The sequence below is a fragment of the Phyllostomus discolor genome, chromosome 10, assembly GCF_004126475.2.
Source record: "Phyllostomus discolor isolate MPI-MPIP mPhyDis1 chromosome 10, mPhyDis1.pri.v3, whole genome shotgun sequence".
NCBI classification, from domain to species: Eukaryota; Metazoa; Chordata; class Mammalia; order Chiroptera; family Phyllostomidae; genus Phyllostomus; species Phyllostomus discolor.
The window spans coordinates 58,709,457-58,728,119 of record NC_040912.2 but is presented as its reverse complement, the minus strand read 5'-3'; the positions used below and the strand labels follow the sequence as shown (position 1 = coordinate 58,728,119).

The following is an 18,663-nucleotide window of genomic DNA, read 5'->3' as shown; positions in this document are numbered from 1 at the left end:
GAGTCTATCTGGGCAAAACCACAAGAAGGGAGAAAAGTGAAAACGAACCCCCCACTGCCTGCTACAACCAGGAAGACCAGCAGAGCATTATGCTGGTATAAAGCCAGCAGGAGGCTTTCTTTTTTCTCCCCCCCCACCACAAGTTGAGACAATAAGACATGGAGGTGTGAAAGTATTACACTCAGACCCAAAGAGGGATCACCACAACAACTGAGAAACTGAGACAAATTTCAATTTGATATTCCAGAGAACTTACAAGTTATTCTTTGTTTGTATTATTACTTTCTTATTGACTTCTTTTATTTTATTAGTTTTAATTTCTCTTCTTTCTGTTTAGTTTTCTTTGTCTTGTTTAATTGCACTCTTTGACTCGTTTTCCTTCTTCTCGCTTTCATAGTGTATTCTTAAGTTTCCTCCTTTTGCTTCACTTGTGTTCCAATAGCACTCTACTCTAGGTCATGTCCTTCTTATTCTTGTTATTCAGATCACATAGATTCTATCATATGATTTTTCTTCTATTACTGTTATAAATAATTATTGTTCCATACAATTGTAAAGACTATAACACATCTGGATCTTAACCCACCTCACTGTCTTCGGGAACTTTATTACTGTTGTGGTTAACTCTATTCTCTAGAACACTACACCTATATTCTATCCTTCACTCTCACTATATTTCATAATCTCAACTTGCACAAGCTCACTATTTTCTGGATCTAAATCACAATCCTCCCCCCCCCCCCCAACAAGAACCTTATCTTTTCTTCCACCCTTTCAAAAAGTGGCTTGTTGGAGAAATATCATGGTCAATACTATACATACCCAAAGTATCTTCAATCTCTTCTCTATGGGTTGGTCTTCAAATCCCATAGAATACACTCTTGCTATCTTAATCCATTTTGCCCTCCTCCTCAAACTGATCACATAAAACAGTAGGTGGGAACTGTGAACAACAATATACCTGCTGGAAGAGAGAAACCACCAACAGATAATAACAGGACAAGGTGAAGGACTGAGTGGAAGCCACATGAACCTCCACAAAGGACCAATTTGAAATTACAACCAAATGGTGGAGATACTACCCAGAACAAACAACAGACAATAGTGAGAGAGAAACCTGAAAGCCATGGACAGACAGAAGAACCAGCTTCAACACAACCTGTCCGAACCCACACAACAGAATACAAGACATGGTGGGTGCAGTGACACTCAGTTAACCAGGTGGAGGGAAGGACCCACCAAAGAAAGACCGAACAACAATCAATATCCAAAGACATAGAGACAGCCAACATAAATGACAGCCCAAGACCAGTGATCTCAGGAGATCAAGGAGACTGCACCACTGAATCTCACAGACCTTCCACCACAGAAGTTCATGCTACAAATCCAGGAAGTCAGAAAAGGTCAACTTAAGAAGCAAAGGCTAACAAGAAGAGTCTCACAAAATTTGGGAAGACAAAGAAATAAACTCCAAACAAAAGGAAGGAGCAGGCCTCAGAAAGAATGCTAAGTGAAATAGAGACAAGTAAACTATCAGATATTGAGTTCAAAGCAATGGTTATAAGGAAGCTCAATGAGCTAACAGAGAATTACCAAAAACTACAGAGAAACGACAATGAACTGGATTTGTGTGCGTTTTTCTCTCATCAAATTAGGGAAGTTTTCTATCATTACTTTTTCAAACGGGTTGATATAGTTTGCAGTGAACTATATCAACATGAAAAAGGAAACAGAAACTATCAACAAGAGCAAAGAGGAAATGAAGAATGCAATTTCTGAACTGAAGAACACAGCAGAAGAAATCAAATGCAGGCTTGATGAAGCACAGGATGAGATCAGCGAGCTGGAGGACAAAGTAGAAAACAACTGCCAAAAGAGCAAGAAGAGGAAAAGAGACTCAGAAGGAATGAAGAGGTGTTAAGGGAAATGCAGGACAACATGATATGTAGTAATATCCATATAATAGGGATACCAGAAGGAGAAGAGGAAGGGATAGAAAACCTGTTTGAAAAAGTAATGATAGAAAACCTCCCTAATTTGATGAGAGAAAAAGTCACACAAATCCAGAAAACACAGAGTCCCAATCAAGAGGAACCCAAACAGGCTCACTTCAAGACACATCATAATTAAAATGGCAAAATACCAAGACAAAGACAGATTCTTAAAGGTGGCATGGGAGAAACAGGAAGCAACATACAAGGAAGATCTGGTAAGACAAGCAGCTGACTTCTCAATGGAAACACTCAAAGCCAAAAAGGAATGACAAGAAATATTCCAGGTAATAAAAAACAAAGGCCTGTAATCGAGACTACTCTACTTACCCAACAAGGCTCTCAATTAAAATGGAGGCCAAATATGGAGTTTCCCAGACAAAAGAAGCCTCAAAGAATACAGTTCCTGGAAACTAGCTTGGCCAGAGATGCTAAAGTGTCTACTTTGAGAACTGGAAGAAAAAAAGTGAGAGAGAGAGGAACACAGGAATGAACAAATGACAATGACTAAGTACCTATCAATAATAACCTTAAATATAAACGGATTAAATGCTCCAAACAAAAGAAACAGAAGACCTGAGTGGATAAGAAAGCATGACACAGGCATATGCTGCCTACAAGAAACCTACCTCAGAACAAAAGACCTACACAGACTGAAATTAAGAGCTGGAAACAAATATTCCAAGCAAATGGACAGGAAAAAAAGAAGCCTGGGTAGAAATACTCCTATGAGACACAATAGATTTCAAAAAAAAAAAGAGCCATAAAAAGAGATCCAGAAAGTCACTTCATAATATTCAAAGGAAGAATTCACCAAGAAGACATAAATATTGTAAACATATATGCACCCAACATAGGAGCACCCAAATACAAAAAGAAAATCTTGGAGGATTTCAAGAAAGACACTGAAAGCAACACAATTATAGTAGGGGATTTTTAACACCCTACTGTCAAGAAAGAATTGACCTTCCAAACAAAATAACAACAAAGATATTCAGCACTGAACAATTTCCTAGATGAAATGGATTTAACTTATATAGAGAGAGCATTTCGTCCCAAAGAAGGAAAATATACATTCTTTTCAAGTGCAAATGGAACATTTTTGAAGACCACATGATAAGACACAAAAAAAGCCTCAAAAAATTCATGAAGATTGAAATCAAATCAAGCATACTCTCTGACCACAAGGGACTAAACTAGAAACCAACCTCAGGGAAAAAAAACTCAGAAACACTCAAATTCATGGAGTTTGAATAGCATGCTACTCAACAATGAATGGGTCAAGAATGAGATCAAGAAAGAAATCAAAAAGTTTCTGGATAAAAATAAAACTGAATTCACAATGATCCAAAACTTATGGGACACAGCAAAAGCAGTAATGAGGGTAAAGTTCATGTGATACCGGTCTACCTAAAAAAGGTAACATTCCAAATAAACAACCTAACCTACATGTACAAGAACTGAAAAAACAACAATAAAGACAGTCCAGAGTACATAGAAGAAAGGAAATGGCCAAGATCAGAGCAGAATTAAATGACATAGAAACTAAAAGCACAGTTCTAAGGATCAATAAATTCAGGAAATGGTTCGGAGAAAAGATAATATTGGTAAGCCTTTAAGCAGGCTCATCAAGAAAAAGAGATGACCAAATAAACACAATCAGAAATGAAAGGGGAGAGATTACAACTGATACCACAGAAATACAATGGATTGTAAGAAATTACTATGAAGAATTATTGCCAAATAATTTGAAAACCTAGGTGAAATGGACAGATTTCTAGAAAAATATAATGTTCCAAAACTGAATGAAGAATCAGTAGAAAGCCTGAACAGACCAGTAACAGCTGATGAAATTGAAGCAGTAATCAAAAAACTTCCAGCACAGGAAAGCCACAGACTTCATGGTTTCATAGGAGAATTTTACAAAATACTTAAGGAAGAGCTAACCCCTATTCCCAAGAGGCTATTCCAAAACACCCGAGAAGATGGAAGACTCCAAAACTCTTTTTATGAATCCAGCATCATTCTAATGCCAAAACCATATAAAGACCAGTATCACTGATGAACACAGACATTAAAATACCCCCCAAAATATTGGCAAACCTCATCCAGCTGACATTTAAAGAATCACAGAACATGATCAAGTGGGATTCATCCCAGGGATGCAAGGATGATACAATATTCACAAGTCAATAAACATAATACATCACATAAACAAAATGAAATACAAAACTCACATGATCATATCAATAGATGCGCAAAAAGCATTTGATAAGCTAGAGCACCCATTTATGATCAAATCACTCAGAAAAGTGGGAACAGAGAGAGTATTCCTCCACCTAATAAAGGCCATATACGAGAGACCTACAGCCAACATCATACTCAAATAGGCAAAAACTAAAAGCTTTTCCCCAAAGATAAGGATGCCTGCTTTCACCAACCCTATTCAACACAGTATTGGAAATCCTAGCCACAGTAGACAAGACAAAGAAATAAAAGGCATCCAAATCGGAAAGAAGGAAACAAAACTGTCATCGTTTGCAGATGACGTGATAGTGTACATAGAAAATCCTACATACTCCTCAAAAAACTACTCGACCTAATAAGTGAATTTAGCAAGACAGCAGGATACAAAGTCAATATTCAGAAATCAAAGGTATTTTTGTACACCAACAATGAAATATCAGAAACAGAAATCAGGAGAAAAAATCCTATTTACTACAACAACAAGAAAAATAAAGTACCTTGAAATAAACCTTACCAAGGAGTTAAAAGACCTGTACTCAGAAAACTATACAACACTGAAGAAAGATATTAAGGAAGACACAAAGAAATGGAAGCATGTCCCATGCTCATGGATTGGAAGAATTAACATCATCAAAATGGCCATACTACCCAAAACAATTTATAGATTCAACATAATCCTTATTAAAGTACCAATGACATATTTCACAGGTATAAAACAAACATTTCAAAAATTTATATGGAACCATAAATGACCCCGAAAAGCTACAGCAATTTTGAGAAAGAAGAACAAGGTGGGAGGTATCACAATACCTTATATCAAACTGTATACAAGTCCACAGTAGTCAAAACAGTCTGGTACTGGCATAAGAACAGACACATAGACCAATGGAACAGAAATAAATCCAAGTCTCTATGGTCAATTATATTTGACAAAGGCAGCAGAAGCATAAAATGGAGAAAAAATAGCCTCTTCAACAAATGGTGTTGGGAGATCTGGACAGCTACATGGAAAACAAAATGAAAGTCAAACACCAAGTTACACCATATACAAAAAATATTTCAAGGTGAATAAAACAGTTAAATTTAAGATGTGACACCATAAAAATCCTAGAGGAGAACATAGGCAGGAAAATCTCAGGTATACCACACAGCAATATTTTCACTGATACGTCCCTAAAGAAAGGGACATAAAGGAAAAAAATAAACAAATGGGGTCTCAGCAAATAAAAAAGCTGCTCAGCTAAAGAAAACTGCATTAAAATGAAAAGAGAACCGACTATATGGGAAAATATATTTGCCAATGACACCTCGGAGAAGGATTTGATCTCCAAAATATATAAGGAATTCACACGACTCCACTCCAGGAAGACAAAAAAACCAATAAAGATATGGCCAAAAGACTTGAACAGATACTTCTCCAAGGATATACAGCAGGCCTAGAGACATATCAAGAGATACTAAGCTTCATTAGCCATGAGAGAGATGCAAATTAAAACCACAATGAGATGCCACTTCACACCAGTAAGAATGGCCATCATAAACAAATCAACAAATAACAAGTGTTGGAGAGGATGTGGAGAAAAGGGAATCCTAGCGCAGTGTTGGTGGGAATGCAGACTGGTGCAGCCACTGTGGAAAATGTTATGTAATTTCCTCAGAAAGCTATAAACGGAACTGCCTTCTGACCCCACCATTCCACTGCTGTGATTATATCCTAAGAACCCTGAAACACCAACTCTAAAGAACCTATGCACCCCAATGTTCACTGAGGCACAATTTACATTAGCCAAGTGGTGGGAGCAACCTAAGCGTCCATCAGTAAATGAATGGATCAAAAAACTATGGTACATTTACACAATGGAATACTAAGAAGCAGAGAAAGAAAGAGCTCCTACCCTTTGCGACAGCATGGATGAACCTGGAGGGCATTATGCTAAGTGATATAAGCCAGGCAATGAGGGACAAATACCATATGATCTCACCTTCAAGTGGAACCTAATCAACAAAACAAACAAACAAGCAAAATATAACCAGAGACATTGAAATTAAGAACAACCTGACCATAATCAGAGGGGAGGAGGGGGATAATAAGGGCAAGGGAGGAAGGGTTTTCATGAACAATTTAAAGGACAAATGGATAAAACCAAGATGGGGTGGAAGCAGGGGAGGGAGAGGGAGATGGCTGTAGTGTGGCGGGAGTAGTGGGACGTAAATTCAGACAACTGTTCTTGAACAATAATAAAAGAACTTTAAAAAGTAAAAATTTTAATTCTGAACAATGAAAAAAAAGAGTAATATAGGAAATTGAGAAGTCAACGGACTTATATGTACAATCCATAGATATTAAGTGCTGGGAGGGAATACTGGAGGGGGAGTTGTACAGGACAGAGAATGATAAATGGCAGAAAAAGTTGGGACAACTATAATAGCATAATCAATAAAATATACTTAAAAAGAGCAATATAAGAATAGTGAGTATACAAGAAGAGACAAAGAAAGAGAAAGAGCTATTTCAAACAAATAGTTGATAAGAACTTCTCAAGCCTATAGAATGAGTTAGATTCTCAAATCCAGAAGCAGAGGGAATATAAATTTACCTCTATCCAAGCAGACCTTTTCCAAGGCACAATGTATTAAAACTGTGGTCAATTCATGACAGAAAAAAAAAAAAAAAAAAGGCTTCTCAAGGTATCTAGGGGGAAAGAAGAAAAAAGAAAGTAACCTTTAAAGGAAACTCCATTAGGTTATAGTAGAACTTTTCAGCAGAAACTCTACAGTCAGGAGTGTGTGGAACCACATATTCAAACTACTGAAAGAAATTACCAGCCAAGAATGATATATCCATCAAAGTTATCTTTCAAATGTGAAGGAAAAATACTTTTACAGACATTAAGACGCTGACTGAATTTATCACCAAGAAACCTCCACTGAAGAAAATACTCAAAAAGTCACAAAATGAGGAATCAGATCACCAACAAATATATGACATAAAAAGGGATGATTTTTGACAGCAAAAACACAAAAGGGTTGGTAGTCAGAGTCAGAATTTGCAAAGAATGATGAAGATCAGTCTCATTCCAAAGGAAAAAGGACTACTGTACATATAACATTTTCTTTTTTATAAGCCTAATGGTAAACACACACACAAAATGAAACAAATAACTCAAAATAACAGTAACCATAAGACAGAAGCACAGCATACCACCAAATGAAACCAACACACAGAAACACAAAGAATAGCAACCAATGAAGGCACAGAGTGACCAGAAACAAACAAACAAAAAATACCACACACACAGATTTATAAGAAGCACTCATATATCAATAATTACCCTAAATGTTTATGTACTGAATTCACCAATGAATATAAGGAAACAAACTAGCAGCCTGGAAACAAACTAACAAACATATGTGACATTCAAAAGACACATCCAAGCTGCAAACATAAAGAGACTTAATGTGAAAGGGTAAAAAATGACTCTCCACACAAATAGCATCCACAAAAAGTAGCTATAGCCATACTTACATCTGACAAATAGATCTCAAGATAATAAAGGTAAAAATAGACAAAGATGGACACTTAATAATGATAAAGGGGACACTATACCAAGAAGACATAATACTTCTCAATATATATGCATTCAATATGGGATCATTAAAATACGTAAAGCAACTACAAACAGGAATAAAGGGAGAAACAGACAAAAACCACATCATAGTAGGAAACCTAAATAATCAATTGACAGCTATAGACAGATCTTCCAAACAGAGAATCAATAAATACATACAGAAATGACACATTAGAGCAAAGAGACATAACTGACCTTTATAGAGCCTTTCATCTCAGAATGCCAGATTATACATTCTTTTACAGTGCACACAGAACATTTTCAAAAATAGACCTTATACTGCATCACCGTCTCAACAAATTCAAGAAGACTGAAACACAGCAAGACTGTGGACACAATGCTTTCAAATTAAAAATCAACTACAAAAAGGAAGGAAAGAAGTACAGAAATATATCAAGTTTAAACAACTTGCTATTAAAAATGACTTGGTCAAAGAAGAAATTAAAAGTGAGATCAAGAGATATATAAAGACAAGTGAGGACAATATGATATATTAAAACTTCTGGGTTGCAGCAAATGCAGTAATAAGAGGGAAATTTATATCATTACAGGTCTATCTCAAGAAACAAGAGGAATCCCAAGTAAGTAACTGAATATTACATCTTAAAGAACAAGAAAAAGTAAAACAAAGGGAAGTCAAAGTTAGCAGAAGAAAGGAAAAAGAAAAATCAGAGCAAAATCAAATGAAATAGAAAACAAAGACTGTACAAAAAAGTAGTTAAGAGTGAAGAGTTGGTTCCTTGAAATTATTAATAAAACTGACAAACCACTGGCTAGACTCGCTAAGAAAAATAACAGAGGAAAAACTCATATAAACAAAATCAGAAATGAAAAAGGAGAAGCTACTCCAGATATCAAATATATTATCTAGTAAAGGATCATTCTAGAACACTATGAAAGACTATATGCCACCAGATTGACATTTTAAATTTTTAGGGAAAAAGTTCCTAGAAATATAGAACCTTTCCAAACTGAATCATGGTGAATTAGATAATATAAATAAGCCAATCAAAAGTTAGGAAATTGAAACAACCATCAAAAACCTCCAAAAATAGAAGTCCAGAACCAGATGGCTTCACTAGCGAATTCTACCATTCTAAGATTTGATACCTATCTTTCACAAACTCTTCAAAGAAAATGAAGAAAAGGTAATAATTCCTAACACATTTTATGAGGCCCAGATAACCCTGATTCAAATGTCTACAAAGATAACACAAGAAAAGAAAATCACATACCACCATTTCTGATGAATAGATACAAAAATCCTAAACAAAACACTAGCAAGTCAAATACAATACAATGAAAAAAATAGCATCACAATCAAGTGGGGTGCAAACTGATCAATGTAATATACCACATTAACAAAACAAAGGATAAAAAACACAATCTTATCACTAGATGTAGAAGAAGCATTTGATAAGATACCACATCAATTAAGAATTAAAACGCTCAATGAAGTGAGTATAGAAGAAAAGCACCTCAACATGTATTTGCCAGCAATACACTGGACATGGGTTTAATCTCCAAAATATATGAAGAATTTATATGACTCAACACCAGGAAGACAAACAATCCAATTTTAAAAAAGGGCAAAGGACCTGAACAGACACCTTCCAAGGAGGACATACAGATGGCCCACAGACAGATGAAAAAACACTCAACAGCACTAGCCATCAGAGACATGCAAATTAAATCCACAATGAAATATCAACCTCATACCTGACAAAATGGCTATCATTAATAAATTGACAAACAACAAATACTGGAGAGGATGTGGACAAAAGGGCACCCTGGTTGGTAGAAATGTAGACTGGTGAAGCCTCTATTTAAAACAGTATGAAATTTCCTCAAAAATTTAAAAATGGAACTGACTTTTACCCCAGCGATTCCACTGCTGGGAATATCCCCCTAAAATCCCAAAACACCAATTCAAAAGAATTTATGCACCCCCATGTTCATAGCAGCACTATTATAACCAAGATTTGGAAACAGCCTAAGTGCTCATCAGTAGATGAGTGGATACAAAAACTGTGGTACATTTACACAACGGAATACTACCCAGCAAGAAAAGGGAATTCCTACCTTTGATGACAGCATGGATGAAACTGGAGACAATTATGCTAAGTGAAATAAGCTAGTCAGTGAAAGAGAAATACATTGTGATCTCAACTTTTAAGAGGAGCCTAATGAACAAAATAAACCAATGAGCAAAACAGAACCAAAGCACTGAATCATGGAACAGAATGACAGCTGTAAACGGGGAAGGGGAAAGTGGGGACTGACTGAAAAGTGAAGGGATTAGTCAAAGAACATATATGAAGGACCCATGGACATGAACAAGGGCGTGGACACTGACTATGGAAGTGGGAGGCAGGCTGGGTGACGGGGGGGGGGGGTGAAGGGGAAAACATGGGACAATGGTAACAGCATAAACAATAAAGTATTTTTTTTTAAGATTTTATTTATTTATTTTTAGAGAGGGAAGGGAGGGAGGGGGAGAGAGAGAGAGAGAGAGAGAGAGAGAGAGAGAGAGAGAAACAGAAACATCAATGTGCGGTTGCTGGGGGTTATGGCCTGCAACCCACGAATGTACCCTGGCTGGGAATCGAACCTGGGACACTTTGGTTCCCAGCCCGCGCTCAATCCACTGAGCTATGCCAGCCAGAGCTACAATAAAGTATTTTAAAAAGATAAAAAGTACCTCAACATAATAAAGATCATATATAATAAACCCTCTGCTAATATCATGTCCAATGGTGAAATACTGAAACCTTTTCCTCCAAAATCAGGAATGAGACAATGATGCCCACTCTCCCCACTCTTATTCAACATAGTTTTGAAAGTCTTAGCCACAGAAATGAGACAAGAGAAAGAAAGAAATAAAAAGCATCCAAACTGGGAATGAAAAAAGTTAAGTGTCACTTTCTGCAGATAACATGATTCTGTATCTAGAAAACTGTAAAGAGTCCTACAAAAAATTATTAGAAGCAATAAAGAAATACAGTAAAGTTATAGGATACAAAATCAATGTACAAATTCCTCTGATGTCTTGTATACTATGAAACTTCAGAAAAAGAAATGCAAAAAAATTCCTTTTGCAATTGCAACCAAAAGAATAAAACACCTAGGAATAAACTTTATGCAAGACATGAAGGACTCATGTACTAAAAACTACAAAGCATTATTTATTACAAGAGATTAAAAAAGATACAATGAGCCCTGGCTGGATATTTGGTTAGAGTATTGTCCCAAAACACCAAGGTTTTAGGTTTGATCATTGGTCAGGGCACATACAAGAATCATCCAACAAACACATGAATAAGTGGAACAATCAATCCCTGTTTCCTCTCTCTCCTTCATTCCTCTCTGCCATTCCTCTCTCTCTTTAAAATATATATTTTTTTTTTAGAAAAGACACAATAAAATGAAAAGATATCCCATGATCATGGATTGCAAGAATCAACACAGTTAAAGTGGCCATATTACCCAAAGCCATATATATCTTTAATGCACTCTCTAAAAAGATCCCAATATCATTTTAAAAAGTAGAACAAAAAATCATGAAATCTGTACCGCAACCACAAAAGACCCTGAATAATCACAGCAATCCTGAGAAAAAAGAACAAAGCCAGAGGTATCATAGTGCCTGACTTCAAATTATGCTACAGAGCTATGACAATCAAAATAGCATGGTTATTAGCAGAAAAACAGACACAGAGACCAATGGAACAGAACCGAGAGCCCAGAAATAAAATCACATGTATATGGGCAAATAATTTTTGACAAAGGAGCAAAAAACACAAATGGAGGAAAGAAAACCTCTTTAATAAATCATGCTGGGAAAACTGGAAAGCCACATGCAAAAGAATAAAACTACTCTCCAGTCTTTAATTTTGTTCACCATGAACAAAAATTAAATCATAATGGATCAAAAAGCTAAATATAAGATCTGAAACAATAAGTTAGATACACAGAAAAAACATAGGTATTAAACTTATGGATCTTGGTCACAGAGAACATTTTATGGATTAGACTCTAAAAGCAAAGGAAGTAAAAACCAAAATAAATACATGGGACTATGTTAAACTAAAGAGCTTCTGCACAGCAAAAGAAACTGACAATCAAACAAAAGGCAATAACTGAACAGGCGATGATATTTGCCAACAGCTCCAACAAGGGGTTAATATCCAAACTATATAGAGTCCATACAACTCAACATAAACAAACAATCCAATTAAGAAATAGGCAGACCTCAACAGACACCTCATGAAAGAAGACATACAAAAGGCCAACAGATGTGTGAAAAGATGTTCAACTTCACTAGCTACTAGGGAAATGCAAACCAAAACTACCATGAGGTACCACCTCTCACCTGTTAGAATGGCTAAAATCAGTAAGACACATAATAACAAATGTTAGAGAGGTTGTGGAGTAAAAGGAACCCTCACTGACTACCAGCAGGAATGTAGGCAGATACAGCCACTATGGAAAACAGTATGGTAGTTCCTCAAAATATTAAGAATAGAGTTACCATATGACCTAACAATGTCTCTTCTGGGTATCTATCTGAAAAACTTAAAAATATTTATTCACAAAGATATATGCACCCTGCCCTGGCTGGTGTGGCTCAGTGGATTGAAGCCTGGGCTGCGAAGCAAAGGGTCACTAGTTCAATTCCTGATCAGGGCACATGCCTGCATTGTGCACCAGGCCCCCAGTAGAGGGGTATGCAAGAGGCCACCACCCATTGATGTTTCTCTCCCTCTTTTTTATCCTCTTCCCCTCTCTCTAAAAATAAATAAATAAAATCTTTTTTAAAAGATACATGTACTCTTATGTTCATTATAGCATTACTCAAAGTGGCGAAGATATGGAGACAACAAAAGTGTCCTTCAATAGAGGACTGGAAAAAGAAGATGTGGTCCATGTATACTATAGAATACTACTCATCCATAAGAAAGGAAGAAATACTTTAATTTGTGGCAACATGGCCGAACCTTGAGAATATTATGCTAAGGAGAATAAGTCAGTGAGAACAAGTTAAGAACCATATGATTTCACTCATGTGGGTATAAAATTGAAACTCATAGGCACAGACAACAGTATGGTAGTTACCAGAGGGAACAGTGTGGGGTGTTAGTAAAGGGTAAAGGGGGACAAATACATGGCAATGAAAGATTATTTGACTCTGTGTGGGTGGTATACAATGCAATAGATAGATCACATATCAAAGAAACATATACTTGAAACCTATATGATCTTATTAATCAATGCCACTTCAATAAATTTAATTAAAAATATTAAGAACATCATAGGAAAGAGAAAATACCTTACAGTATTTTGCTGTGTTTATTGACACTGTTTATGTTGTTTGTTTACAAGATAAATCATAAATCTGTCACTACCTATATCAATATTGTCAGACATGATAAAAAGTATTATAGATGTTATATATATTACAAATACTAGCCATCAAAAATGGAAGTCTAATGCGAAAACAAAATTCATATTTATTTAAAAGTGTAATGATTCAAGCATTGATACTGAAGCAGCAGCAATATGATTGGTTTATGGTATACTAATATAATTGGTGCAGCTGCTTCATGAGAGCCTCAGCTACGCTAATGAATAAATTATTATAAAATTTTTATGTCTATACTGCAGTAGTCTTATTCATAATACAGTATTAGAAACACTCTTACATTGTTTAATCACTTAGCTGTGACAACAGGCTGATAGGCAGTTTCTCCAAATATGAGTGAGGTATACTACACAGTAATGTAGTTCTTTGAAAGCAGTTATAAAACAGTAATGATGACAATATGAATTTGATATTAAATATCATTCACATTATGTTTAGGTAAGAAAAGTCTATCCATGTGCATACAAGTCATACAAGTAAAGTTCTACATAATGAATATTTAAGTGATAATTATGATAGCAGAAACAAAGTAAGTCTCATACAGTTCTTGCCAAATAGTTACTAGATTTTTACAAGACACATACAAACAAATAAGATCATTTACTGCATAACATGATGGTTATTTACTATTAAGTAGAAGTGGATCATCATAAGAATCTTCATCCTTATCATCTTCACATTGAGTACACTGAGAATGAGGAAGAAGAGGGGTTGGTTGTGTTTCAAGGGTGGTGAGGTAGAAGAGGTAGAGGGTGTAGAAAGGGAGGCAGGAGAGGCATTGTTATTTCTGCCTGATGTTTTTTGCTTTTTCCTTTTTCTAGTAATGTTTTTATACGATACTAGCATTTATGTGATACTTCCATTGTTTTAGTTTCAATACCCATGTAAGGATACATATCATAAAAATCAAAAGCAGTCCTGAATAACTGGAACCCTTTTGCAAGATTGTCTAATATCAATCTTTTGTCTGGCACTGCTTCTTCTGTCTTCTTCCTCATCATTTCGGTTCAGAAGCACTGTTCTCCATCACGTCTTCTTGTGTTAATCACTCTAGTGTGGTGTCTATTAGCTCTTGAATTTCTCCAAGATCTGTTATCTTAAAGCTCTTCACCCATCCACTCACTTTATTTGCCATATCCAACATCTCTTTCCTGGTTTTGATTGGTTCTGTTGTAAATTCTGTGAAGTTATGCATAACAAATGGACACAGTTTGCTCCAGCAAGAATTCATGGTTTTAGGCTTGATGGATTTCACAGCTTTTTCTATAACATATTCAATGGTGTAATCTTTCAATACTTTCATGATATTCTTGCCCTTGGGGTTCTCTTCCATAGTACTGACAATCCCTTCCATAGAGTACAGTACAAAATGAGCCTCAAGATCTTTATGGCTCCCTGATCTAAAGACTGAATTAGAGATGTCATGTTTGGGGTCACAGAGACTTTTAAGTGCCTCTAGTGTTGAGTTTATGGGCTTACTAAGTGTCCAAGGGCATTGTCCAAAATGAAAAGAACTTTAAAAGGCAGTCATTTATTGGCAAGGTACTTCTTGACTTGGCAAGAGACACCGTATCAATAGAACCAATACAGAAAAATAATTCTTGTTGTCCACACCTTCTTGTACAACCAAAAGACTTTTCTTTCAAGGCTCAGGGGTTAGCAGGCTTTATAGATAAAAGCAATCCTGATTATAAACCAATGAATGTGCAGAAATGGGTAGAGTTAGCCTATCCCTTCCTCCCTTAAATCCCAGTGCTCACTTCTCCTCCTTAGTAACAAATGTCCTTTGTGGCACTGTATTTTCCCAGAATAGGGTATTTTCATCTGCATCACAAACCTTTTCAGGTAGGTATCTTTTCTACCCAAGGGCATCTGAGAACTTCTCTGCTACCTCTTGGTAGAAGCTGCTTATCTGTTATCTTAACATTTTTAAAGCCAACCTCTTCCTAAATATATCAAACCTTCCTTTGCTGGCATTAAATTCTCTAGTTTTAGATCCTTCATATTCCTTTTCCTTTTAGTTGTCATACAATAATTCACTTTTTTTCAAATCATATTAGAGTCTATAGGCATGCCTTTCTTATAACAATCCTGCACTGTTTTTACCTTTTTTATCACTGTCACTACTACAATGTTCCCCATTTTTCCCCCATTTGCCTATATCCACCCAGCCCCTGCTTCATCCAGCCTTCACCACACTGCTGTGTCCATGAACTATGCATATACACATGTATGTTCTTTGGCTAATTTCTCCCAGTTCCCCCCACCCCTACCCTTCTGAGATATGTCAATATGTTCCATGTATCCATGCCTCTGGTTTTATTTGGTCACTTTCAATACAAGGTAAAAACGTACTTCACAAAAAGTGAATGTTTTTGCACATGCTGCAGCGGCTTCCCAAATTTTTCTTTTTCCACAATGATCTTTTTGCTAGACTAATTTATCTTGAAATGGCAGGGAACTGCCGCTGCGGTTGTAATGTCTTATCTTTTCTCAGCTATCTGGGAGTACTTCAGGCATTAACTAGTGAAACTTGGTATGAGTCCAATTTTGTGTCTGCAAACCTGTATCATACCACACACAATGAAAAGTATAAGAAAACTGCAAGGAATCACATTTTACTGTGATATGCAACTTATTAGAGAGAGACATACAGCTCAGCTGCAGATGGTTAGTGTCATACAGCATTATTAGTGGAAACTCACAATACTTGAGCTCATTGCAAAGCAAAAGGAGGTGACTACAAAAGTATTACAGCAATATAGTATGTACCAGTAATATAGTATGTACTACAGTTAATTTTATACAGTTATGATTTAGTATTGAATCGTTACATTTGTTTACATTTCTCTCAACTGCTAATGGTACCATGTATGGTTGTGTTTGTGTGCCTAATTTGGAAAACTTTATTTTTCATAATAGATTTGCATATATTTTATGGTAATAAATGATAAAACAGACTACTATCTTCATATATTTTATGCATTCATGACATCATACCTTTTTAAAATTTTTTGATACTTTCTAGACTCTACAGCTTGTCTGCAAGTTTTTTCAATTATATTAAATCTCCAAAAAATTTACAATATATTTATTGAAAAACTCCACATATCAGTGGACCTGTGCTGTTTAAACCTGTATTGTTCAAAAGTCAACAGTACAAGCATGGGAATTATACGATCACTTTTTTAAAGAAAACACACTCTGGACCAAATAAGCTTAAGGAAAATCAAATAAAGGAGCTTCTGTCCACACAACAGTTGGCATGGTAAAGAGGGAGCAGCTTACTCCTAGGGCATAGCAGATGTAGTTTAACATAAGAACCTAAAAGGAAAGGTGAGATCCAGGGAGATAGCTGGCATTGCCTTGTTTGCTACCAAGTTCTCATTCCAGGCTCAATCTCACCAAATGCTTCAAGGGCTCTAGCCTTTTCCTTCAAAGGTAAGGCAGGGGACACTTTGCTTCTCTTGCTTTATAAACAATGTCATCTCTTCTCTCTGATACCACCACTAACTACTCTACTTCCTTATTTCATGGCTGAAACACTTCATATCAAAGGAACTCTCAGAGATATTTCACAATGTTTAAAGTACAAAGGATAAAATTTTAGAAGCTTATCGAAACTTAGAAAAAATTATGACAATTCACTAAGGCATAGAAAAGACATTGGCTCTATATCCTAAGTTATATGATGAAAAAGAGGCAAACACTGTTCAAACTACTATAAATTTTTTACAAAAAATAAAACACTTTAATTCTTAAAGTTCCTAATGTTTAAAATTGTAGGGTACTAAATAAACATTAGCTTTACTACATTTTTCATTTCCTTATACATTTATAACCAATAGTGAGAGTTTTCAACATTTGACAATTTTAAATATCATGGATCCACTGTAATCTTTTTCATTGGTTATCAAGATCCCTTTCTGAGACTTCAGCTTGCCAGTCACTTTTATAGTCCTGCACTAGTGTGCAAGGCAAAAACTGCCTGCATTGAAACCTACCTGATATAGTCTTCATGGCTGGTACTTTCACTGCAGATATAAGCAACCTCAACCTCTTGGCTAGAAAGAGCATCTTCCAAAGAAATCTGCTGGACTTCATCAATGCACTTGAGCTCTCGTCTATTTGAGAATAACAGAAATAGCCCTTAAAAGTAGAACATTGGCTTAGAATAAATGAGCATTATCTTTCTCCCCTCTTCCCAACAAGGTCCTGATGATAAGCTTTTAAGGATGGAGAAATTAATTTCCTCCTCCACTTTCAGGGCATTTTCAATGATGGAGTGAAAAACATAGCCTCAAGTTTGAAGTCAAAGGACCTGGCATTGAGTGCTAATACTACTGCTAACAGCTTGTATGATGTGGGAGTCTTTAAATTACTTCATATCTAAAACAAAAGTAATTGATACTTTATCTCAAGTGGAATAATCTCTATGATCACTGCCAGCCCTAAGTACCTGGCCCAAACTATGGCTACCAAACCAGCTCAAATGCAATATACTAACACCTTTGAGTTGTAAAGTGCTGTGTGACTTCAAGCTCCTTCACATACATCATGGTCTTATGATGGTCAAATGGAAGGTAGGTACCACTGCTTCCTTTACAAGTGAACTGAGAAAGCCCTGAGAAGAAGTAGCTGCCACGGCTAACCAGTAGCAGAGGCACAAAAGGAATCCTAATCGTGTTGACTCTTACAAAGTAAGAAGGAACCCCTGATGTATAAGAATTGAGAACCCTGGTCATCAGCACACTATCCTAGCGCAGAGGCTGGAGTGATAGGTGTCACAGAGGAGACAGGGCAGCAACAGAAGGCTCTCAGCCAGCTCAGAACTCCACTCCAGCTGCAGCAGGCAGAGAGCATTAGGCAAGTTCGGCTGCCAAAAGATAGGATAGGTTTCTTCCTATGGGGGCCACTCAATCTACTCTGCTCAATTGGACCAATATTTACTGTTTGCCAAATGTGTTCTAGGCACCAGAGGGAAGATCATAAAGAATGAACTAGAAGTCCTTGGCTTCCAATGAGCCAAGTGTTAAAATAAGAGGAAGATACACATATGCATATATTGATATAACAACAGAAATCTAACATGAGAAATGTCCTGAAATACATGTGGTAGATTCACGGAACACAGGGGACACCTATCTTAGGGTTTCAATAAAGTCTTCCTGGGGAGAAGGTGGGGCTTAGGCCATGAGGAACAGGGTATATGAGAAGAGGAACAGTGTGATAATGGCAGGGGTGTGGTAAAGCAGTGAGTGTATCTTCCCACATGACCTAGGTACTTCAGTCATGACAGTCAGTTGGCATAGGACAGGGACTTACAGAAAAAGGAGAAGCTCTACTTCATCATGCTTGATCAGAGCTTCAAATA

The 18,663-nt window shown here is 36.3% G+C and overlaps 1 protein-coding gene across 1 annotated transcript in view; it reads right to left on the bottom strand.

Annotated features, from left to right (window-relative positions):
* The window catches only part of BLVRA (biliverdin reductase A), a 150,998-nt gene that overhangs the window by 72,729 nt on the left and 59,606 nt on the right, over positions 1-18,663 (bottom strand). Inside the window, 1 exon segment of the mRNA XM_028525922.2 lies at positions 17,294-17,413. Within this exon segment, the coding sequence (XP_028381723.1) occupies positions 17,294-17,413 (120 nt within the window).